The sequence below is a fragment of the Grampus griseus genome, assembly GCF_964374135.1.
Source record: "Grampus griseus genome assembly, chromosome: 14".
Lineage (NCBI taxonomy): Eukaryota > Metazoa > Chordata > Mammalia > Artiodactyla > Delphinidae > Grampus > Grampus griseus.
Window position 1 is genome coordinate 38,125,251 of NC_139008.1, and position 24,836 is coordinate 38,150,086.

At 53.2% G+C, this 24,836-nt stretch overlaps 2 protein-coding genes across 2 annotated transcripts in view; both read left to right on the forward strand.

The window, feature by feature from the left end:
* The first annotated feature begins 882 nt into the window (after positions 1 to 882).
* On the forward strand, positions 883 to 1,889 carry UQCC4 (ubiquinol-cytochrome c reductase complex assembly factor 4). The gene is made up of 2 exons (XM_082671375.1): positions 883 to 978; positions 1,055 to 1,889. The coding sequence occupies exons 1-2, from the start codon at positions 947 to 949 to the stop codon at positions 1,428 to 1,430; spliced, it is 408 nt and encodes a 135-aa protein (XP_082527501.1). The 5' UTR covers positions 883 to 946; the 3' UTR covers positions 1,431 to 1,889.
* Positions 1,890 to 5,050: 3,161 nt separating this feature from the next.
* Positions 5,051 to 24,836, forward strand: part of UNKL (unk like zinc finger) — a gene marked incomplete at its 3' end in the record, with an annotated part of 42,775 nt that continues 22,989 nt past the window's right edge. The window contains exons 1-8 of the mRNA XM_082669592.1: positions 5,051 to 5,143; positions 6,433 to 6,642; positions 17,229 to 17,405; positions 17,753 to 17,886; positions 20,698 to 20,833; positions 22,286 to 22,403; positions 23,804 to 23,888; positions 24,433 to 24,518. Of these exons, the coding sequence (XP_082525718.1) occupies positions 5,067 to 5,143; positions 6,433 to 6,642; positions 17,229 to 17,405; positions 17,753 to 17,886; positions 20,698 to 20,833; positions 22,286 to 22,403; positions 23,804 to 23,888; positions 24,433 to 24,518 (1,023 nt within the window). The 5' untranslated portion in view covers positions 5,051 to 5,066. The remainder of the gene's footprint in view (positions 5,144 to 6,432; positions 6,643 to 17,228; positions 17,406 to 17,752; positions 17,887 to 20,697; positions 20,834 to 22,285; positions 22,404 to 23,803; positions 23,889 to 24,432; positions 24,519 to 24,836) is intronic.

Here is a 24,836-nt window from a genome sequence, read left to right on the forward strand (position 1 = left end):
GGCTCAGCAGAGCCAGGGCTAGTTTGCCTTGAAGGCAGAAGGCTCCAGCAGCTTCCCTATGAAGTCAACTGGGGAACTGGGTAGACAGGAAGTCCCAGGACAGCCCGAGGGTGACCCTCCCGGCCTGACTCCTAAGGTGGATGGGAAGGTTCCCCCCGAGCAGGCTGCAGCCTCCATCCACAAAGATGATGGCGCGCTAGGCTCTGCACTGGTGGTTCCGCTGGCCTGGAGAGAGAGACTTGTCCGAGTGCCTGCTGGCTTCCCGGTGACAGCCGTGGGCGTGCTCTGCTGCGGTGGGTGAGAGATGGCGGCCCTGCGGCTGAGCAGTGCGCAGAAATGCCTGTCCCGCAGGGCGGGTGGTGTAGACGCGGCTATTCGTGCGCAGCACAGAGCAACGCAAAGCGCCAGGGCTGGGTGAGGGTCCGCGGCCATGGGGCGGCGGACACTAGTCGAGGGGACAAGATGACTCCGCGGCTGAAAGTCCAATGAAAAGAGCAAAACGGCGTCGCCAGGCCCCGGGGCGGAGGCGTCCAGGGGCTGCGCCTGCCTGGCGGGAAGGGTGTGGAGGGTGGGCTCAGGGCCCCGATCTCAGGCGAGCCTGGCCGACGGTGAGACCCGCGCTGATGCGAGCTCGTCGGAGGACGACGCCAGCATCCCGTCCCCGTCGGCCGGCCTCAAGCCCGGCGCGGAAGCCTAGGAACCTGCCCGCTAGTTCCTCTTAGGACCGGCGGCGAACTACATTTCCCGGCATGCCAGCGCGGCCGGCCGGGGGCGGGTCTACGACGGAAGAGGCCGCCTGAGGCCGTGAGTCATTTCCGTTGCGCGAGTGGGTCCACGTTCTGTAGTCGTGAGCGGAGGCCAGGAACAGCGCGCGGCTTCCGGCTTCGCGCGACGGAAGTGACGCGACGCTGCGCGCGGCGGCGCCGAGTGCGGAGCCGGGGTCGCGATGAGCTGCGTCCTGCGGGCGCCGGCTGCTGGGTGAGGTCCGCGCGGTCTCGGCGGGACCTAGGGTGAGAACGGCGGGCGGGTGCGCTCACTGTTCTCTCTCTTCCAGGGCCCTCCGGGTACTGAGGCTCGTGCGCTGGCCTTTCCGAAGTCTGCATCCTCCGCCCGGTGGCCGGGCTGGTGCCCAGCCCGCGGCCGAGGGTGAGGAAGAGGTTGACCCTGACCGCCCCCTTCAGTTTTCCTCCAGCAAAGCCATCCCGTTCCGCTGGACAGTGAAGCACTCCCTAGGAAGGGAGCAGCAGCGGCCCTGGTGGAGGGTGCTGCCCTTCAGCTTGTGCCTCATGGTTCTGGTCATCTGGTGCTTTTTTAGACAGGAGACCAGCGCGGACCGGTGGTTGGGACGGATGTTGGAAGAAGAGGTACCGGAGCCCAGCGATCGTTCTGAAGAGCCTGGAAGTCCGGTGGCCCATGGGGCGAGAACTTAACGGGGTGCCAGCAGCGAGGGAACAGACCTCAGTCTTTAGGCTTTGACGTCGCGTTTGACCGTTTCTGTCCTGGTTATGCGCGTCCCCAGACTGAAGGACTTGGATGGCGCGCCTGGCAAAGCTGACTCGTTGAAGGCACAGCAGAATGTCAGCAAATCGGAACCGGCTCTTTGCCTGATACTTGTTGCCATCGAATACGTCCAAAAGACTTTTCAGGTCTATAGAAAGGGTTTTGGCTGCAGCGTGTGCTGTTGGATTTGGGATGTCTTTGTACAACATTATCACGTTTCCAAAGGGATGCTGGTGACACTTGTAATCCAGTGTGATCCACTTTGCAGGTCATTTGCTTTCTGAGACAGAATAACTGGCACAAGAGTTAAACGTTTTGTTTTACAGTGTACCATGATGTGTATAAATTGATGTTAGTTTAACAGACTAACAATAAATATTAATTTGGTAATGTGGAATTAAGCCAATGTTTGGTTTTTTGGTTGTTTTTTTTTTTGCATTTCATTTAAAAAAGGGAGCCTTCTAGTCTTTTCAGTTCCTTTGTTTGTTTGTTTGTTTTTTCCAGAATAGGAACTGAGGAAAGAAACCTAAACGTTAATTGTGGAACACTTTCTCACCTCTCTTCCAGTTTTTAATTTTAGCAAGGCAACAACTTTCTGAGTGGAATAACATTGATAAATATTTTTATGGACAATTTAGAGGCAATATTTGGGGTATGTAAATGATATGTTTTCAAGTACTGCTTAGTAGGAAACTTTCTTAATTCTGGATTAAATACAAGATGCATAAAAGGGAAGATTTTATTTACTTAAGGTTCTAGTGGAACGTTTTATCATGGCATATCTTTGGTGCCAAAGTTAACTGGAAATTTCTCTCACTCGGATGGTTGAAGACCACTGACTGTATGGCAGTGTACTGGCTTCTCACAAGGCCTTGGCCAAGGTCTGGCCCGCCTTGGTAAATTATGCTTGTCAGGGAGGTGGTGCTAAGACAAGTATATATTTTTTTTAAAGATGAAGAGACCAAGATTCAGAAGGATTGACCTAATCATGGCTCAGGCTACATCATTAGTTCCACTGGGAGCAAAGAACTAAGATGTCCTTTCTCTGACCTGGTGTGGTTGTGACCTATTTGGTTGTGAACCATTTTATTTGAGCAACAGTCATTCAAACCTGAACCCTGACTTTACTCTCACTAGCCTCTGCAGGAAAAAAAGTCAGAACTAACAAGAAGAAATTTTGTTTTAATTAAAAATAATTTTCATATGACCAAAGCAATATGATTTATCTGGAAAAGTTAAACAGTGTAATAAGCAAAAGGTAGAGAATCAGAAACAGTAATAATCCCACCACCTAGAGGTAACTGCTGTGAGCACTGTTGGGCAGAAGATGGAGAAGATTGTGTTTTAAAAAATCCAAGGAAAAGAGGTTACCTAAGTCGATGGCCTCATATCTTCCAAGCTGCTGAGGCTTGGAAGATATGAGGCCATCGACTTAGGTAACCTCTTTTCCTTGGATTTTTAAAAATTTTAACGTCTGGGTACTACTCCAGCCTTTTAAGAACATTCTTCAAAAGCATGAAAAATGACAATCTTTACAGCCTGTCACAGTTCTCTTTGCTCTCTTCAAGGAAGGTGCCTCTTGGGTAGGCATCTTTTCTCCCACCTCTACAGCAAAGATCCCCAAATTTCTTTATCTTGAGCCCCCAACTTCCTTTTTTAAGCTCGAGGTGGCTCTCTATACTTCTCTACTGGACTTTACAGGTTCCTCAAGCTCCTTAGGTCCAAAACAGAGTTAAGCTCTCCCCAAACCTGTTTCTTTGCTCTGTATCCTTCCCAGCTCGGGACTTTGGAAATATCTTAAACTTCTTTCTCATTCCCTGCATCCTGGCAGTCTTCAAGATCTGTTTAGTCCTCCTCCAAAGAATTCATGGGCCTTGTTTCATTCTTCTGCTTGATTTTCTTCAAAAGTATCATGTTGATTTTTTGCCATTTTAATTTCCAGGTTTAAATGTAATGTTTGTAGAGGTAGTAATTCCTTTAGACGATGTGAACATATAAAGAAAGTAGTCATTCATCCCACCAGCAAGTGATGGCTTATTTTACTGTATTACTTGTGTTAAAAAAAAAAACCAGAAACTTACATGCTTGGGAACAAACGTATGGAACTGCAGTATCTTGCTTCGTTTTGTTACTTAAGTAGGAGCATTTTTCTTGTCATTAACAATTCTCAGGAAGCATTGTCATTCTCTGTGAGGTGCTCTTTAAGTTTTTGCCAAATAACTTTGATAATTATCTTTGTACATCTTTGTCTGAATCTCATTCTTTTTTAGGTTGGAGTTTCTAGAAATGGAACAGATTATTTTCTGTAAAGGTCAGTACCCATTCGTCCTCCCAGCCACACTTCCTTTAAGGGCTTTTCTTGCTGCAGGTCACCAGCATTGTGGGTTGCTGTTAAGAACAACAAAAAGTCTGCCTGCTCCATGGGCTCTTCCTTGTTTTAATTTGCATTAAAAAAAATTACTAGCGAGGTTGAAAATTTTAAATAATGTCTCAGGAATTCCCTGGCGATCCAGTGGTTAGAACTCTGAGATCTCAAACCGTGCAGCCCGGCCAAAAAAAAAAAAAGTGTTTCATGCTATATATTTACAAAACAATGTACTCTGGGTCTGGGTTCTCCCTCCCGAAATACACACCCTGCTTCCTCCTCCAGGGTCAGATGAGCTGGGGCCCTGAGTGGTAGGGCTTACCGGGGGTGGCAGCTGGTGCCTGCCTCCCAGAGTTCCCACCCTCTGTGCATCCCCGCCCACCCTGTTGATGAAGAGGGCGCGCGCGCGCGCGTGCGTGCGTGTGTGTGTGTTTGTGTGTGTGTGTCTGTCTGTCGGTCTGTCTCCCCCTTGACCTCGAGCCTTTGGATTCTTTTTTAAAAATCAGCTCTATTGATAATGTAGTTCACATATTATTCAATTCACCCATTTAAAGTATACAATTGATTTTTTAGTGTATTCGTAGCGGCAACCATTACCACGATGTAATTTTAGGGCCTGTGCGTACTCCTAAAAGAAACTCGCTACCCATGAGCAGTCAGGCCTCCTTTCCCCCTCTCTCCCCCACACCAAGCCCTAAGCAACTGTAGCCACTCTTCGCGGTGTCAGCACCCAACCCGGGGGTCATAGAACGAATGAAGGCGAGTGTGAGCAGCCTGGGCGCGCTGTCTCCTCGGGACCTGTTGGCTCCGTCTCGGAGCCTGGAGCTGCTCAGGGCGCTGTCAGGGCGTTCAGGGCGCGTGGGGCAGCCGTGGTGCGTTGAAGGCGGCAGCGGGAACGGGACCAAGCAAGTGCAAGATGGGCTGTGAACGTGGAGGCCGGGGGGGCACGGTGGGTGGAGGCGTCCGGCCGAGGCGGCGGGCTCGGGGCATGGCGTGGTTTGGGGTGCGCGCTGGTCCCCGCTTGGCGCCTGGTGCTGGGAAGTTCACTGGGCCTCCGGCACTGCGCTGGGCGCCGGATGGGGGCGTGGCGGGGGCGTGGCCGTCCCGGCGGGGGGCGCGGGTGGGCTCCGCGAGGGGGGAGATCCGGAGGGGCGGGGGCGGGCCCGCGCGGCGCATGCGCGCTGCATTGTTTTGACTGAAAATGCCGTCGGTTTCGAAAGCGGCGGCGGCGGCGTTGAGCGGGTCCCCCCCGCAGACCGAGAAGCCGACCCACTACAGGTCAGTGCCCGGGCCGGCCGCGGCGGGAGCGGGGGCGGGGCAGGGGGCGGCCCCGCGCGCCCCCGGCCCGCGCCCCCGCGCCCCTGGGCCTGGGAGCTGCCTCCGGGTGCGGCCTGGGGCCCCGCGCCGCCCCTCTCCCCGTTCCCCCCGCCCCCTGCCTCTCCCTTGCAGCCCCCTGGCCAGCCGGCCCTCCAGCCTCCGCGCCGCGCCTGGACTCTGGGCTGGTGGACCACCATCCTACTCAGCTACCGCCGCCTGAGCTCAGGAGGCGGCGCCCAGGGTCTGGGGTGGCACCTGGGCTTGGGGGCTGGAGGACGAGGTCGGGGGTCCACGCGCCTGGGTTGGGGATCGGGGAACAGCGCCTGGGGTCGTGGGTCGGGGGCCGCCGAGAACGCGCCTGTAGTCGGGGATTGGGGACCGCGTCTGGGCTCGGGCGGAGGGCGGCCATCTGGGCTCCGGCTGCCTCCTCCTGGGGTCAGGGATGGTTCTGGGGCTTGGGGACCCGGGCGTTCCTGGAGTCGGGGTATCGCACCTGAAATTGGGGGTCGCGTCTGTGTTTTGCATGAGGAGGCTGTGCATGGGGTCTGAGGGATCGCGCCTGAGGTCCGGGAACTCGCCCGGGCTCCGCGGGGGGGAGGCCGTCAGGGATCGTCTGGAGTCGGAGTGGGTGTTACGCCTGAGATCGGAGATGGGGGACGCTGCGCCTTGGGCCAGGAGTCCGCGCCTGGATTCTGCGGGGTCGCGCCTGGGGTCGGGGACCGTGTCTGGGATTGGCAAACCATTCCTGGGACCCGAGGAACGCGACTGGGCTTGCGGGGGCGGGTGGGGTGGGTAGGGTGTCTGAACTCGGAGTGAGAGGTTGCACCTGAGCTTGGGGATCACACCTGGGGTCTGGGATGGATAGCGGCGCCTGGGGTCGGGGGTCGCACTTGGGGTCGGGGATGGGGAGTTTCACCTGGGTTAGGGGATTGTGCCTGCGATTGGAGATGGGGGGCTGCACCTGGGGTCTGGGGTCGCACCTGGAATCTGGGACCATGCCTGGGATAGAGGATGGGGGTTTGCACCTGGGGTCGAAGGTCGCATCTGGGGTCGGGGATGTGGGATCGTGCCTGGGGTCTGAGAAACGCACCTGGGTGGGGAGAGGCGGGAAGGGGGTCGGCAGAGTGGGGGATCGCGCCTGGGGTCGGGGCCCTCGGGCGCACGGGATCTGACCCCTGCCCACGAGTTCTCGGGCCGCCCGCCGGCGGCGGTGGCGACGGAAGCGACCCCAACGCTGTTTGTCTTTTTAGGTATCTAAAGGAGTTTAGGACAGAGCAGTGCTCCCTGTTTGTGCAGCACAAGTGCACCCAGCACAGGCCATTTACCTGTTTCCATTGGCATTTCCTAAATCAGCGTCGGCGCAGACCGCTCCGCAGGCGCGACGGCACTTTTAACTACAGCCCGGACGTGTACTGCTCCAAGTACGACGAGGCCAGCGGCTTGTGCCCCGACGGCGACGAGTGAGTGTGCGCGGCTGCGCGGGGCAGCATGGCCCCCACACCTGAGTGGGTGGCGGACCTGGGCTTTCCAGCACCTGGCACCTGCAGGGCCCAGTCTTCACTATGAAGTTTTCCCGTGACCGCTGGTCTTGGTGGGGACATTTCCCTATTTCTTGGCCAGTGTGGGAAGAACCACATCTGGCTGGGGGATAACCCTGTACGGGACAAACCGATTTTGCTGCACTTCCCACTTTTGATTGCCACCCAGTTCTGTAAATTCCCTGCATTAGAACCAACCCTTATGAGGTAAACCTTTTGAGTTTAGAACCATTTTGTAGTTGTCAGTTGCCTTTTGGTCAGAGAGCTTGTTAGAAGGTTTGCTCACATTGTGCAAATGTTTCTGGAATGGTTCCTTTCTTTCTGTTTATATGTTTATTTTTAAAAAAATTGATAGGAAAGTTATTTGTGTAGCACTTTTAAAGTTTAGGAAATCAAGGTTTTGTTTTGGTTGCCTTTTTTTTTTCACAAGTTTTCTAATGGTGTTGTGAACAGATGTCTTCATTTTGAAATATGTAGAATAGGAAAACACGGAAAGTACAAGTCAGATTGTACATTCATATAACTGGCAGAGATTGGTAGAGGGAGGTCTTGCTTTTTTCCTGTGGGCCGTTTGAGAAGAGCCTATCCATCCCCACCTGGAGGTGAGGTGGTGGCGCTGTGCCCCAGGGCCTCTTGGAAAGAGCAGCTTGTTCAGCTTCTGTTGGATCCTGGTCTGATCTGGGGGAGGCGCTGTAGGCTTCCTCCCCTGACCCTCTGAAGGGAGGTGGTTCTCCAGGTATGGTCCCTTTTAAAGACAACTTTCACGCTGCTGCACAGGGAGACCCATGTGAATCTGTTCTTCATTTTCAAAAATGCTTAGGTCAGGGAGTAAACTTTTGACCTATGGTGATCATCTTAAAAGCTTTATATATTTCTTGAAAGGTTTTTAATTGAACACCAGATAGTTACATAGGGTTGTTGTTAAGGCAGCCTGGAGCCTGTGGAAATAATGTAGCCAGCTCCACTTTGGTTAAGATGGTATTATACTTCTGTGAAGTTTTAAAAATGCATTATTTAATTGCATCTTGAGCTGCTGTTTTCTGCAAATGGGTCTACAGAAGAGAGATATTTTTGTCTAGCTAAGGCCTGGCCTCTGGTCCCTCATATCCCTTGGCCACGTCAGTCACCTCTCTGGACCTTAAGTCCTGAGTTGCCCCCAGGGGCCACTGCTGAGACCCTGATGCAGGGATCCAGTCACCTAGCATGTCTGACCCCATTCCAGAGTCCAGGATGGGGGACTATTTGGACTATTTGGCAGTATTCACTGGTGAAGCTTTTTTTTTTTTTTTTGGCTGCACCGCATGGCATGTGGGATCTTAGTTTCCCCCATGAGGGTTCGAACCTGCACCCCCTGCAGCAGAAGCATAGATTCTTAACCTCTGGGCTGCCAGGGAAGTCCCCTCACTGGTGATGCTTTTTTTTTTTTTTTTAACTGGTGATGCTTTTAATGCATGAAAAGAAAGCATATATATTTTTTAAATTAATTAATTAATTTTATTTTTTGGCTGTGTTCGGTCTTCGTTGTTCCGTGAGGGCTTTCTTTAGTTGCAGAGAGCGGGGGCTACTCTTCGTTGTGGTGCGCGGGCTTCTCATTGTGGTGGCTTCTCTTGTTGTGGAGCATGGGCTCTAGACGCGCGGGCTTCAGTAGTTGTGGCATGCAGGCTCAGTAGTTGTGGCTCGTGGGCTCTAGAGTGCAGGCTCAGTAGTTGTGGTGCACGGGCTTAGTTGCTCCCCAGCATATGGGATCTTCCCAGACCAGGGCTTGAACCCGCGTCCTTTGCATTGGCAGGCATATTCTTAACCACTGTGCCAGAAAGAAAGCATATTTTAACAGCTGTTTTGGGTTCCGGAGTCTGAATGTCCTGGTATGGATTTGGCCCCATTGCTGGATATCCAGGGTGGGGTCCAGTTCCTACGGAATGAAGAGTGCTGCAGTGGACACCTACCTGTGGATGGTCATTTTAAGCTGGACTCAAATATTAGTTAAATATTACAATTATTTATTGCAAAAACATTAACATGGGGAATTCCCTGGCGGTCCAGTGGTTACGACTCCGGGCTTTCACTGCCGAGGGCCCAGGTTCAGTCCCTGGTAAGGGAGCTAAGATCCCGCAAGCCGCATGGTGCAGCCAAAAAAAAAAAAAATTAACATATAGTCCAGATAGCATGCAGGTTAGCAGGTTATCATTGAGAAGAAGAATGGGACTAAGATGGTTGTTTGATACTGTTTTGGGTGCATCCTGTGTACATGTACACACAGTATGAAAGTACATGTGTCTTATTAAAGATTTTGTTTGTGACTTTTAGTGAGCACAAGACATGACTTGCTTCAGTCCCATAGGAAGTGTTTGACAGGCCAGACATCTCCCCTGAGAATCTCTCCTTAGTAATTACCACTCATTCCACGGGAGATAGACTTTCCCAGAGTTTGTCCTGTTGAATTACATATTCTAGCTCGTGCAGCGTTGCCATGGAATCTGTAAATAGATACTACCTTTCAGAGCAAGGAAAGGGCTTTCCTTTTATTTCAGTTCATTGGTTCTTGAAATGTCTATTTTGGGCATATGTACTACCAACCTGTTATTGTAAATCATGAATATGTATCAGAGACCAAAGACCCTTCAGCCAATATCAGGTGACATAAGCACAAGTTCTTGGAGCTTGATGGGGGCGCTGTGGGGCTGAGCCGTGGCCAGGAGGGTGGGACCCCCAAGAGGGTTGGCACCCCTGTGATGTCAACTCCTGTCCTAGGCAGGTGGTCATTCTCCCCCCTTGCTGTCACCTCTCCTCCTGGGGCCCCCTCCCCTTCTGTCACCCCTTTTCATTTGCAGGCACTCCTCCCCCGCTGTCACACCCCCGCTGTCACCCCTTTTCATTAGCGGGTAGTCCGTCACCCTTCCCCTCTCACTGTCATCCTCCTCCCAGTGACCCCTCCCCATCTGTCACCTCCACCCCCTGTGAGTACTCCAGCTGTCATCTCTGGGTAGCCCCCTCATCTCCTCCTCCCCATGGGCACCCCCTCTGTCACCCCTTTTACTCCGTGCGCAGTCACCCTCCCCCTCTCTCTGTCACCCCTCCTTCCGTGGCCCCTCCCCGTCCGCCACATCCCCCCACCACCCCACCCCACTGTCACCCTCCGCCAGCGGGCACCCTGTGGCCGGGAAGGCCCCTCAGTGCTAGCGCCCCAGGTCCTCCCTCTCGCGGCGCCCTTTGTTCTGGCGGGCACGCCCCTTCCCCGGCGCGGGCCTCGATTGGCCGTCCAGGTCACGTGAGCCCCGCCCCGCCCCCGTGGGAACTGGCCTCCCCGCGGCGCGGCTGGACCGCCTGGGTCTGCAGCTCGCTACGCGCCCTCTGTAGTCGGCCAAGAGCGAGTCGGCTGAGCGGGCGCTGCCTCCGAGCTTGAGGGCCGGCCCACCCCACAGGGTCGCTGTTCCCACCCGTGCGGATCCGTCGCAGGTATTTCTCAGGCTGGGATTTTGAAGAAAGCGACGCTTGCTTGCCGGAGCGAAGCTTGGCCGGAGGTTTGTCGCGGTCCAGCCACATCCTGAAATCTACTCTGAGAGAGGCAGTGGGTGGGGACAGACCCAGCCCCCAGCTAGTCCTGTTTGCTGCGCTGGACCATAGACCGTCAGGGCGGGTCTTCCCACCTGTAACCTAGGTGTGCTTCCGCTCCCAGGAGACCATGTGTCCGTTTTGTGCTTGTAAATGCATGTCAGGTGCGTTTACAGAGGTAGGTTCTGACGCATAAAAAGCAAAGGCCCTTCCAGGGGTCTGAGGGGCCCCTCCAGGGGAACATTTTCATTGGCAGACAATACAAGCAGTCCCCAACTATACAGAGTACAAAGTGACCATCCTCTTTTCTGATAACCCTCCTTCTCCCACAAGCAGGCAGTCCCTGGAGGCGGCCCTCCAGACCCCACATTTTATAGGTTTTCTTGGTTTTAATAAGAAGTGAGCCTGCCCCATTACTGTGCTATAACTTTCCAGATTGGCTCTAGAGATCTGCCTTGTTGTTGGTAGGGCTCCCTACCATGTTTTCACCTGGCAGGCCCAGCATTTTTCCCCACACCTCCCTCCCTCCTCTCTGCACGTTGCCTGGGACCTCCCAGCCGTGAATTTGGGCACTGTGGGAGCTTGCTGATGTACAGAAACTTTTCTATATGCCCAAGTCTTGGTGTGCCTGCTGTGTCATACTTGTCCTTAGTCTGACTTGTCTGTTGAGAGATGCTCCTGCAATGTTTAATTTTAAAAAGTCAGGTATCCTAGGACCTAAGGCTTAGGTGAAAGTCCGTTCACTTCAGGATGGTTATAAGCTGTTGCTGTTTAAACTGACCATATAAGTGAACTCTGCTTGGGCATTCGGGGTGAGGTGAAAGCCAAGGGCAGGCCACGTTAGAACATAATATTTAGGAGTCAGGGAGCTACTTAACAGTCTAGAGGAAGACACAGGCTTTACAAATCAGCCAACTTAAGGAAAGAAATTACAATTAGGTGACTGAGTTGGACCTATCAGAGACCAGTATGTAGAAGAAGCAGAAGAATGTGAGAGTGATTGTAGCATTTCAGGCCCTCCTGCTTTGATTGAAGGGCCAGGGATGAGGAGGTGACTGGGAGGGAGCGACTGGCACAGGGAGCTCTGGTGCTCCTTGGAGGCTAGTGGGGAGACGGCCTCAGCAGAGACAGGTTCCTCGGAGAGGGTGGCAGCTTTTTGGGCACAGAGGAGGGAGGTGGACTTGTTGCCGAGCTGATGGTCCATGTTAGGGATTAATGAGGGGTCGCTGGCCTGGCTCGAGAGTCCAGGGCAGCCCTTGGAAGCCAGAGGCTGGGGGTGCCGGGCTGAATGGATGGGTGTGTGGTCCACATGGGGTTAACTGGCAACCCCCCACCCCTAGTGTCACAGAAGAGGGGGACACTCAAGCTTCTCCCCACAAGCCCCACCTTTTCGCCATCCCCAGTTGTCTGTGGCACACAGGTCTTCCTTTTCCCATTTTTCTGCTGCCACTCATTTTCCATATCTGCTGCTCGGTTCTGGTCCAGTTCACACCTCAGTTTTTTCTGTGCTGTATTCTGGTCCCCACCTATGCCTGAGCTCCCTGAGGACTAGGAGAGCATCATGTTGTGCTTGAGTGTCCGTCTCAGCCCAGTGGTTCTCCCAGTGCGGCCCCCAGATCAGCAGCAGCAGCATCACCTGGGAACTTGCCAGCAGTTTCTACCCAAGGTTTCCGCCGAGATCAGATGGTCTGGGGTTAGCAGACCATCCAGGTGGTTGTGATGCGCTCCAGCCTGGCTTGCTGACCGATGTTGATGTATAGTGGAACTGAGTTTGTGGGTCCACCTTTGTTTTGGGTGAGTTTCAGGAAGGAAGGGGATGATTTCTGGCTCTCCTGGAAACACAGACAGCAGCCTCAAGCCCCTGCCATGTTCCTCTTTACCCCTCCCTCCTAGTTTCAGTGGTTCCAGAGCATCATGGCAGACCTGTGTCTGGCATGTACTGCTGCATCACACCATCCATGGAGCCTTGTTTTATTTACACTGATTGGGTCACTAATTGTCATGGATGGTTTTGAGAACCACAGGTGCCACCCTGAATTTGGCGGGCTGTGGAACTGAATCACATTACAGGTGCTACAGGGCTGTCAGTGGCCCCCCCGGATGGATGAGTGAACTCCTGTGGTGAGGAAGCATCTGCACGTGGTATTGGGCTGACCCCTGGGGTTCCCACCAGCCTCTTCCCCGCTTCAGTGAGGGTCTACGTTCTGCCATTGTGTTTTCTCTAAGGTTTTCCCTTTTGCCTCTTAGATGTTCTTAGGTGAAGCCATTTTCTTTTCATTAAATGTCCTCCAATATTTTAATCTTAGCTTATGCTTTGAAGTCATGTAATACGCAGAGGTGACATGCCCCTAGTGAAATAATACTGCCTGTTCGGTGCTCAGTGCTGGCGAGAGGGGGAACCTTGGCCGGGCTCTGGTTGCCCCAGTGATGGTACTGGCAAGGAAACAAAATGATGCTTAGAGCTGACCTGAGGGACCATTAGGGAACATGAGGAAATGGGGGAGGTGTCACCCACCACATTCACTCCCCTGAGCTGTGGGGGTGCACGCAGCCTTTGCCACACCCTGCAGTTAGCGCATTGGCGATGCCTGTGGTCCGTGTGGTCCTGCTTCAGCACGGCTATGCGGACTGGGTTCTGTAGATAAACCAACAGGCAGTGCCTCAGCTCTGATGTGCTGGTCCCCTTCTCCCCAGACTCTGGAATTCTTTTGCTTTAACTTATAGTAGATTGTGAGTGTTTCTGAAGATTGGAACTGTTTTTGCAAAATGGCCATTTTCCTATTAAAGTCATTTTATTTTATTTTTTATTGTAGTAAAACATACATAACATTAAATTTATCATCTTAGCTTTTTTAATTGTACAGTTTAGTGGAGTTAAGTTTATTTGCAGTGTTGTGCAGCCATCACCATCATCCACCTCCAGAACTTTTCCATCTTCAAACTGAAACTCTGTCCCCATGAAACAATAGCTCCTCCTTCCATAATTTTTGATATAAGCAGACGTATCTGTATTCTTGTTCCCCTCCCCCACCTTCCGATGTAAACCACAGGGTGCGACACTCCCTTTTCTTTATTTTTTTAATAAATTTATTTATTTATTTATTTATTTTATTTTTGGCTGTGTTGGGTCTTTGTTGCTGCACGCGGGCTTTCTCCAGTTGCGGCGAGCGAAGACTACTCTTCGTTGTGGTGTGCGGGCTTCTCATTGCGGTGGCTTCTCTTGTTGCGGAGCACGGGCTCTAGGCGCGTGGGCTTCAGTAGTTATGCCATGTGGGCTCAGTAGTTGTGGCTCACGGGCTCTAGAGCGCAGGCTCAGTAGTTGTGGCACATGGACTTAGTTGCTCCACAGCATGTGGGATATTCCCAGACCAGGGCTCAAACCCATGTCCCCTACATTGGCAGGCGGATTCTTAACCACTGTGCCACGAGGGAAGTCCTGCACTCCCTCTTCTTAGTGCTTTTCCCTCACGGTACCACCTGGTGCCCCCTCCAAAGCCGTCCACACAGACTGCCCATTCCTCCAAGCCACGCTGAGCTCCCTTGAAGTTTATCCCACAACTCGGTTGTCTCCAGCCTTTGGTGATTACGAACAAAACTTCTTTTTACCTCTGTGTGCCAGTCTGTCTTTGGGGATTGCTGGGACAGAGGGTAATGGCACCTATCCTCTTGATGCCTTTCACTTGGCGTTCTTGCCAGCAGCAGTGTTGGTTTACTATAGCCCTGCGCCTGGGGTTTTGCCCGGGAACAGGTGGGCCTCCAGGTGTATTTCTCTTATCAGAAGCAAGATGAGTGCCTCTCAGTGGTCGAGACCCTTTGCATTTTCTCTTTTATAAGTTCCTTGTTTATTTCTCTAGCCCATTGTTCTGTGAGTTCCTGGCGTCTCTATTTCTACACATTCTTTGTTAGTGATATTAGTCTATATATTAATGTGAAAAGTGGGAGGGGGTTCCTTGTTCTAGAACAGGTTCCTTGGTGTGGCAGAGACTGCTCCATGACAGCCTCACCTCTCTGGGGACCCAGAGACTGAGTTACACACCAGTGCTTGTGAGGAGATGCACAGGAGCTCTTGGAGGAGCTCAAAATGTAAGATGTAACTCTATAGTGAGGGATTTTAATCAAGGCTGCGTCAGTACCTAATAGAGTAAAAATCCTAAGCAGATATTTGACCATTTCACTCACACGTCCTGAAAATGTTCCTTGGAACTTATCTTTAAGCACACGAAGGAGACAGCTCCTATTTGGGCACAGAGAGCACTGTCTGCACAGGCAGTGTTTCCTTTTTCTTGTCTGTATGTAATGCAGTCATAATTCTTTAAGTTTTTTCTTTTCTCTTTTCACAAGGTGGGGACCAGCTAGTCTAAACTGCTTTCTCCATCTTCTGCTTTTCCTTTTTCTCACGGATCTTTGGTGATTGGCAACGACAGCTGGGATTGCCCCAGAAGTGTTTGTGCAGAGTTAATTGGAGGAATTGCCTCATTTTCAGTTCCCGCCACTCACAAGAGAGTGTGGTCATCACCTCCACCTTGTGCCCATGTGAGGGGCCCGAGGGGCTGGCTGTGTTCTGTCCTCTTGAACTGGGTGCTGTCACTCAGGTGTCAGTTTGTGAAATGCCACAGGCCATCCAGGTATGACCTGTGACACACTTCCCTGTAAGTGTGGTGTATTTCAACACAAACATAGAGACCATCTCTCTCTTCTCTGTCTCCAATGGGCTTTGTTTAAAGTTGTGATAACATTCATAAAGTTTGCCATTTTAACCATCTTTTAAATTAATTAATTTACTTATTTTTGGCTGCGTTGCGTCTTCGTTGCTGCGTGCAGGCTTTCACTAGTTCTGGCGAGCGGGGGCTTCTCACTGCGGTGACTTCTCTTGTTGCGGAGCATGGGCTCTAGGCATGCAGGCTTCAGTAGTTGTGGCACATGGGCTCAGTAGTTGTGGCTCACAGGCTCTAGAGCGCAGGCTCAGTAGTTGTGGTGCACTTAACCATTTTTAAATGTGCAATTCAGTGGCATTAATTACATTCACAAAGTTGTACAACCATGACCTCCATCTATTTCCAGACTCTTCCTTCCAGACAGAAATTTTGTCCCATTACACACTCACTCCCCCTCTCCCTCCCCCAGCCCCTGGCACCCACCCTCTACTTTCTTTTTTTGTTTGTTTGTTTTCTTTATTCTGTTTATTATACTCACATATTTAATACATATTTATTGACTTAATAAAAATGAGAAAATGCTTAGTATAATTGTTTTCAAACACGTTCTTTGAAACAGTAATATATTATTCTCTGTTTCATCAGCATGCTATAAAAAGATTTAGGTAGTACATGATATATTTTTTTTTTCTTTCTTTTTTTCTTTCTTTTTTTTAAAACATCTTTATTAGAGGATAATTGCTTTACAATGGTGTGTCAGTTTCTGCTTTATAACAAAGTGGATCAGTTATACATATACATATGTCCCCATATCTCTTCCCTCTTGCATCTCCCTCCCTCCCACCCTCCCTATCCTACCCCCACTCTCTACTTTCTGTTGCTATGAATTTGACTGCTTTAGGGACCTCATGGGAATGGACCCACACAGTATTTGTCCTTTTGTGTCTGGCTTCTTTCACTTAACAGAATGTTTTCAAGGTTCATCCCTGTTGTAGCCTGTACCAGTGCTCATTCCACTGTCTGGATGGACCATGTTTTTGTTCATCCATCCATCAGCTGGTGGACACTCGGGTTATTTCCAGCTTTAAGCTCTTGTGACTTGTGCTGCTGTGATCGTGGGGGCACATGTATCTTCGAGACCCCAGCTCTTCCGGGAGTGCATCTGGATCTTCTGGGCCCACAGCATTTGCCTTTTGCTTGGTTGGCTCCAGGGGACCCGGGGACTTGCCGGGGCATGGCGTCCTCTCTGTCCTGCTCTCATGGCCTGCACACCCAAGGTGTTCCTTAAGGTCTGGGGTGAGCTGTCCGAACTCTGAGCCTCTGTTTCTTCATCTTACCAGATGGGGGTTTAAACTGGTTGGTCCCTAAGTCGTTTTTTCTTTTACTTTTGGTCTTGTCCATCCATCTGTGCTCTGCATGGGGAGCCCCCCACCCCCACAGGTGCTCCCAGCACCCAGGTCCACAGCCTGCAAGGCAGCGAGGTGGGAGTGGACCTTTCCCAAGCCCCACACAATGCTCCCCAGCCATCTCTGGGGGTGATGCCCTTGTTTTTAGATCTGGGGACTTGCAGCCATGGCTCTGCCTTGGCCTTGGGCCACTCCGGGGCTGCTCAGAGTTCTCTGCGTATCCCCTCTCTTTCTTCTGGGTCTCTGGCTCTTGTCTGGAGGGACTGACCTTGAGGCGGGCTCAGTGCCCTGCCCCATGTCTTCTGGAACCGTCCATGCCACCTCTGCCACTGCCACCTCTGCCGCTGCCACATCCCTGCAGCGGGAGCCCTTACCCTAACCCTAACCCTTGCTGCTCAGGGAGCCGCGTGTGGCTCTCCCTGGAAGTGCGTGGCTCTGGGCCTTTGTGTGGCCTGTGGGATGCTGCCCCATCCGTGCCTCCCCCCAGCTGCTTCTCCCCAGCCTGTCTCCCCGCAGCGTCCTTCTCCAGCCCTTCCAGGCTCCTCCACCTCCCTCGAGGGGTCCCTGAAAGGACCTGGACGGGGGATGGGAGAGGCCGCCAGCCCCTTACTTGATGGGGGAACTTTGTTTTCCACTTTATTCAAAAAATTATGAAGGGTGATTTTCGGGTAACTTGGGTGTTGTATTTTTCTCCCATGTGTAATTGAGGGATTTGTGGGGGTCTGAGTGCCGTGGGGGAGGGTCTGGAGCAGGGGCGGGTGCTCTGTCCAGTGCTGTTCATCCTCCGACTAGAGCAGGTGTTTGGGAAAAGGAGACAAGAACCAGTTGCTGGGAGCAGGTTGACACCGTGGTGGCCCCAGGGCCCAGACGGTGCATGTCGTCTTCTGCTTCCCAGATGTCCGTACCTGCACCGGACGACCGGGGACACGGAGCGCAAGTATCACCTGCGCTACTATAAGACGGGCACATGCATCCATGAGACAGATGCCCGGGGCCACTGCGTGAAGAACGGGCTGCACTGCGCCTTCGCGCACGGCCCCCTGGACCTGCGGCCGCCCGTGTGTGACATCAGGTGAGTGGCCGTCCTGCCGGGAGCCACTCTCCTCCCTGTGTTTCGGGCATTGCTTGCCTCAAGCAGCTCTTTCTGAGCCTTGATTTTACTGCTAATGAGAAAGTGACCCTTCTCCTCCCTCCTGACCCGGACCCGAGGGAGCTTGTGGCGTCTCGCACGCTCGGCTCTGAGGCTCTTGGGATTTGGGCCAAGACTGTCATCCTGGAACGGGGGCCCCAAGGCTGTGGGCTGCACGTCCTGAACCCTCACGTAGGCGGCTTCATAAAGTGACAGAAGCCGGTGGCTATCTCACTGTCGGAGGCTTCGGACAGGCTGCAGCACCGTGACCACGTGCCGTTTGGTTGCAGGGAGCTGCAGGCCCAGGAAGCCCTGCAGAACGGCCAGCTCAGTGCTGGGGATGGCGTCCCTGACCTGCAGCCTGGGGTCTTGGCCAGCCAGGCCCTGATGGAGAAGATCCTGGGCGAGGACCCCCGGTGGCAAGGTAACCCTGCAGCCGCTGCTGGGGCGGGGGGCTCACCTCTGTCTGTAAAATGCCTGCATGGTGGACCTCGTCACCCCCTTTACAGGTCAGGAGGGGAGACCAAGGTTCCATTCGAGCACATTACCCTCAGCCCCTCCAGCAGCCCATCTGGTCCCCAGGCTGCTCTGGGGGAGGGGCCTGCACGGCTGGCACAGCTCCTGCTAGGTGTCTGGTCCCAGAGCCAGCCTGGTCCCCAGCAGCCTCCACAGATGATGGCTATGGGCAGTGAGGTTTGCTTAATTGTAAAATACCCATCATGTAAATGTGCCATTTTAACCATCTGAAAGTCACAGGTCTGTGGCATTTGGTGCACCACAGTGTTGGGCAACCATCAACTCTGTCTGGTTCCAGAACATTTCCATCACCTCGGACAGAAACCCGTGCCCATCAGTGGTCTCCCCTTCCCAGCCCTGGCACCCACTAGCCTGGCTGTGTCTCCGTGGAGCTGCCTGTTTGGATGTTTCCCGAGGGTGGTGCGGTTTTAAGAGAAACCCCCTCAGTAATGCCATGTCTCCTTGGACTGGCTTTGCTCTCACGCACGTAAACGCTTCAAGGCTGCGCTTACTTCAGTGATGAATTCCCTACAAGGGTCTTTCCCCCACCCGCCGAATCCTATGCCACCCTGGGCCCAGGGACGAATTAACAAAGGTGACTGCCCAGGCCTTCCTGATGCCCAGGCCTCAGGCCGGGCCCTGCAGGAGCGCTGAGGATCCTAGCCTTCCATCGCGCCTGTGGTGTGGGGGGCCTGGACCCACAGCATATATGGGGGTCCCAGCATCGCCATGTCCCTCTGGGGAGAGGATTGCACAGAGGGAGGGCTGCGCCCACAGCTCCCTGCCTCGGGGCTTGTCCTTCTCTTGTTGCAGCCCCTCGGTCTCCCTGGTCCTGGACCACAGGCTCCACCTGTGAGCTCTGGCTTGTGGTGCAGGTGGGGGTACAGGTCCTCTCTTGTCACTGTCAGGTGGGCTGAGCTTGAGGAAGGGAAGGTGGGAGGAGGCGCTAGGTCGGGTCTGGCCGGGTAACTAACCCTCAGCGCCCATGGTTTGGATTTTTAATTAGTAGATTTTATTTTTTAGGGAAGTTTTCGGTTAACAAAAAAATTACACATCATGAATGTCTTGTGTTGATGAGGTAACATTTGTTAGAATTGACAACCAATATTGATACATGATTATTAATTAACAGCACAGTTTACCCCTGCATTGTGCATTCTCCGGGTTTGGGCAAATGTGTAAAGACACGGATCCTCCATTATGATGTCATGCAGGTAGTGTCACTGCCCTAAGGTCCTCTCTGCTCCACTGCTGGTGGCCACTGATCTTTCGCCCATTGTTTTGTCTTACAGTTGGGATCACACAGTGTGTAGCCTTTGCACTTAGTGCTGTGCATTCAGGGCTCCCTGTGTCTCTTTGGGGCTCGGTAGCACCTTTCTTCTTTTTTTTTCTCATATTATCTTAGCACCTTTCTTCTTATTGCTGAATAATTCTCCACATCTGGGTGGACCGCTCATCCGTCACCCACTAAAGGGCGTCCCGGAGCCCTTGTGACTCATAGGCACTGCCACGCCTCTCACTTCTTTGTGGTTCATGCCACTCAGCGCAGGACCTCATGTCTGTTGGAGGTCCTCTGTCAATGCTTGTGAACAAATGTCTTACAATTTTTATTTTCTTAAAATCGTCTTTTCTGTTTAAACTCCTTTTGTCCTCTCTGTGCCCTGCTGTGTGGTTCACGTCCCTTGTCATTTTATCAGTTATTTGGAACTGAGTTTGGTGTGTGGGGGGTGGTGCCATTAAATGTGGGTGTGGAAGCGTGTCCTGGGCGTGGCTCCCGGGGTTGGCCCGGCAACACAGCCTCCCTCCACTGTCTTCCCCTCCATGCCTTGAGGGTCAGCCCCCCTGGGCAAGTGTAATTAAAAACAATGTCCTTTGTTTAAAAAAAAAAAAAAAATGGGGAGGGTCAGTTATTAACCAACCCAAGAATGGGTATGATTTTCAAGAATCTCCTTTCATCCATTACTGCTTTTAAATGACCCCTGGTGGTTTTTGTGTTTATTTTTGCTTTGAGATAAAATTCAGGTAACATGAAATTAACTACTTAAAAAATAGACTTTATTTTTTTTAGAGCAGTTTTAGGTTCCACATTGTGGAAAGTTCAGGGAGTCCTCACATACCTGGTACCTCCGTACACACGGCAGCCCCCCTGCAGTGGGATGTTTGTCACAGCTGAGAGCCTGCATTGACATGTCAGCATCACCCAGCGCCCATCATTTACCTTGGGGTTAAAATGAGCCATTTAATTTATTTTTATTTATTTATTTTTTAAATTTGTATGGTACTTTATTGGGTGTAAAATGAGCCATTTTAAAGTGTATTTCAGAGGTTTTTAGTATGTTCACAGTGTTGTGCACCCATCACTTTTATCTGGTTCTAAAACTCTATCTAGTCTCCCCAAGGAAGCCCCAGCCCCTGATACCCACTAATCTACTTTCTGTCTATGGATTTGCCTGTTTTGGATGTTTCCTATAAGTAGAATCATACAACATGTGCCTTCTGTGTCTGCTTCTCTCACTCAGCATTGTGTGTTCAGATTGTTAAAGTCTCATCCACGTTGTAGCACGTGTCAGTGCTTCACTCCTCTTCATGGCCGAGTGATGCTCCACCACATGGCTGGGCCACATGGCGTTTACCCATCATCTGCTGATGGACACCTTTTGGCTGTGTGGCTGCCGTGAGCACACGTGTGCACGTTTCCGTGTGGACCCCTGTTTTTCAGATACCAACTTCGTGCTAGGCAGCTACAAGACAGAGCAGTGCCCCAAGCCGCCGCGCCTGTGCCGCCAGGGCTACGCATGCCCGCACTTCCACAATAGCAGGGACCGGCGGCGGGACCCCCGGAGGTTCCAGTACAGGTGAGCCTGGGCCACGGGCGCCGCAGGGCCCTGGCCGACTTCTCTGGTGTGGGCCCAGCCCGGTGGTCCCCTCTGTTCACACTCACGTTGGCTCGAGGCTCTAGTTTAGGCAGCCACCCCTCTGCTCCCTTCACTCTCCCCAGAGGCTCTGGTGTCCAGCCAGCCGGCAGGTGCGGTCAGGGCGTGGCTCCTCCATTTCCCCCCCTCCCCCGGCCTCCCTCCTGTGACCTGTGTGTCCCTGCCAGCAATAGCACCTACTGGCAAGGAACTGGCCCTTGCGAGGCTGAGAGTCCCAGTGCCCACAGCCTAACTTCACCCTCTCCGGGGGACTGATGTCCTCGGGGTGGTGGGTTTGGGCCTCATCTGGTTTCATGCACCTGGCAGTCCTGGTCTCTTCCTAGGCCGTCTCCTCCTCACTCCAGCTGCCCTCACCTTGGTGCCCAGCTTAGCCTTGGGTTTGCCAACTTGTTGGATGGACCTGGCACTGAGCGGGGTGGCGGACTGGGGACACAGAACCCCAGCGGTGCCTGGGCACCTTGGCCCTCACCTCGCTCCTCCCTTGGGTCCCGAGCTCTGTGTAGAGCTTGTTCTTGGAGCAAAGAGCCTCTCTCTAATAATTGGATGCCACCTCACCTGCCCGAGAGCCCTCACTTTCAGATAAAGTTGTTTTTATGACAGTCACTGTTCTGAGTAGTTTCAGTTGAGGGACAGAGAACCTTTGGCTTTTAGTTACCCGATGTCATCTTGAGAAGGTGAAGTGAATTTACTGTGTATCAAAGGGATGGAAAATCGTAAAAAATAAAAGTTTTATTTCCCACAAATGATAATTTTTTAAATAAATCCAATACAATAAAGCTGTCAGGAAGTACCTGAAGAATAGAGGGTATTGGGTAGGGTTTTCATATTGTAGGACCAAAGTCTCAGGTTCAATTTTGAAATAGTTTCACGGGGAGACAGAGTGTGGTCCCCTGGTGGGCTGGGCGGGGGCTGGGCCTGGTCTCCTCCTGCTACAGGAGGCCTGGCTGCGTCTCCGAGGTGCTTGTCACAGTGGCATCGGTGGCTCTGACTCACTCACTTCACATTTTGTGGAAAATGAAAACGGGCTCCTGAATGCCTTCTGGGTTCCACCAGGCACCTGCACTCCTTTTTATTTATTTATTTATTTATTTTTTGGCCGCCCTCTGCGGCATGTGGAATCTTAGTTCCCTGACCAGGGATCGAACCCACGCCCCCTGCAGTGGAAGCGCAGAGTCCTAACCACTGGACGGCCAGGGAAATCCCTGCCCTGCTTTTTTTTTTTGCCTGTCCTGGTGAGGAAGGGGCCAGTGCTTCCGGGGCTGGCACCCATGTCCCCTGGTGGTGCACGTGTGCTCAGCACTGTGCGGACAGCCTGACGCCCCAGGGCATGTGGGGAGGACATCCATCCTCCGCTGACTCCTCCTTGTCCCCCAGGTCCACCCCCTGCCCCAGCGTGAAGCACGGTGACGAGTGGGGCGAGCCCTCCAGGTGCGAGAGCGGGGACAGCTGTCAGTACTGCCACTCGCGCACAGAGCAGCAGTTCCACCCCGAGGTACGGGAGCACCCTCGGTCCAGGGACGGGCTCAAAGGACTCGCAGGGCTGAGCACCTATGGTTCTTTACACGGAAAGAATGCGATTAAAATCAGCAAAGGATCAAGGCCACAGGGGCGGGTCCTGGGGAGACCAGGCACGCACTGTGGACGGTGTGTCCTTCTCCTAGCCACCGTGTGTGGCCGTATTTGTGGCCATACTCACAGTGCTGCCAGCTGGGAAGTCACCCAAGCCTTGGCATCTAGGGTTTTTACTGGGGGTCGGTCAGCAGACGTGGCTAACCTCAGTCTCTGGCCCCTGCAGAGGCTGAGCCAATGCTGCGTGGCCCAGGCCCACCTTAAGTCACCATGTGGCATGGCCCAGGGCCCTAGGTAAACAGAGACCCGACCAGGCAGGACATTCCAGGGACTCAGACATCACCTCCCTGAGCCCATCAAAGCCAGTCCTTCCTTTGGGGCATGCGGGTATGGACAGGGAAGCCATGGAGTTAACCCTTTGCTGCACACTCGGATTTGTGTTAAAAACGAACAAGCACACAAAGCCCCTGGACCAATGGGAGAGCATCAGAGCACTGGGACCAGGAGGATCAGGGCCAGTCTGGGAGCAGGCTCTGCGGTGAAGGAGCGCCCAGCTGTGCCCACTGGGGCACCTGGGCTCCAGGGAGGGGTGGGCTCCTGGTCTGAAAGGCTGTGGTGTTTCATTTCTTAAAAGTTTCTTCTGTCTAGAGATTCAGTGCTTCAAAGCGTGCATAAAACAACACTTAGATTCCTGATATTTGGAGTTCTGAATTGGAGACCTTTTGAAATTGCTTCTGTTGGTGACCCTTAAAATTTCAGTGCAGGTGCTCAGGGGATGGTCAAAGAGCCACAGGGAACGAGCAGTGTTTCGGGCAGGGAAGGGGGCGGGTGGCAGCACCCATGAGGGTGTCTGGGGCCTAGAGGCCGCTGTCCCTTCTGGGCAGGCTGTGCTGCGGGGCCACACCCAAGTGAAGCAGCCTTGGGTCTGGCCATGGAGTGGACGCACGTGGTCACTTAACAGGCATTTCTTGCCCACCTGCTGTATACCAGGCACTGAACCAGGTGTATCTTTCAGGAAGTGCCAAGTGGACAAGCTGACCTGATATGTGATTTCAAGGACAGGTGCTGCAGGAGCAGCCTCAGGCCCACACGGTTTCCCAGGCTGACTGGCCCTGCGCAGACAGGGCGTCCTGGGACTGCTGGGAGGAGTGGGGACGAGGGGTGCGGTGTCCACATCCTTCTTTTTCAGGATACCCCCTTGTGATTACCAGCTCTGGGCCTCCAGCTGGAAGGAGGAGGCCAGGCCCAGCCAGCTCTGGGCCTCCCACGGAAACAGGTTTCCAGTCCAGCCTCTCTATTTGCTGTTTTATTTTCATTTCCTAGATCTACAAGTCTACCAAGTGCAACGACATGCGACAGACTGGGCACTGCCCTCGGGGCCCCTTCTGTGCTTTTGCGCACGTGGAGAGTGAGTACCTTGGTGCACCCGGAGCAGGCAGGGCTCAGCCTCGGTCGGGGGCGGCTGGGAGGGTCGGCAGGGCTCTGGGCTTCATGGGGTTCAGCATGGCCCTGCCTCTGGACACCCCAGGGCCATGAGTGTAGTAATTTTGGCCAGGTGAGCCCATAAAGTCCCCAAAGGCAGAAACCATGTCGGTGACGGGAAATGCATAGACACGGCCCTTCCCCGGGGTTCCCGAGAGCTTCCTCTTAAAGCTTTTTGATTTGGGATTCCTGTTCTTATGAGCATAGTTGCAAATTCTGCTTTTACTATTTTTTATTTTAATGGGGAGGGTGGCTTTTCCTGTTGAAATTTTCCATTACTTTCTGCTGTTGGAGTTGTTCATGATTTGCTCTGGAAGACGCCAGGGTCCCATGCGGTCGGCTCGGCTCACAGCGGCTCTGGCCGACCCGTTAGAGACTAGCGCACGCTTGCTCTCCCTGATCTGTGGGGTCTTTTTAACCAAAGTCTCAGCCAGCAGCCACTCAAAGCCTGCCACCCCCTTTCTCGGCAGAGAGTCTTGGAATGGCCAGCGACTGGGGCTGCCGAGACCTCACCTCCACCAGCGGCCCCGTGGCCCCCAGCGGGCAGCCCGGACACGTAAGTGGACGGCGTCCCGAGGAGGGTGCCCGCTCTGCTGTTTGGTTTGAATCCAGCATTAGGTACACGGATGGATGTGATCTCTGGGTGACATGGTTGGAGGCGGCCTGCCTGCAGGGTTGGCGGCTCCTTATAGAAGAGTCTAGAAGAATCCTGGCTGAGTCCTGGCCCGGGTGTACTTGCCTGGCCTTGCCTTTTGCCAGACACGCACATATTGGCCATGTGCGAGGCGCGGTCTCTGGCTGAGTGTGAAGAGGGGCCCCGAGTCCATGGGGATCCCTGAAGGGCAGGAGAGGCGGGTCCCCAACGAGGTGTGAG

What these genes read in the sequence shown, in the direction of transcription:
- UQCC4 (XM_082671375.1), top strand. Translation starts at nt 947, where the DNA reads ATGAGCTGCGTCCTGCGGGCGCCGGCTGCTGG. An exon ending in CTGCGGGCGCCGGCTGCTGG is followed by an intron (nt 979 to 1,054) that starts GTGAGGTCCGCG and finishes TCTCTCTTCCAG; the next exon opens with GGCCCTCCGGGTACTGAGGC.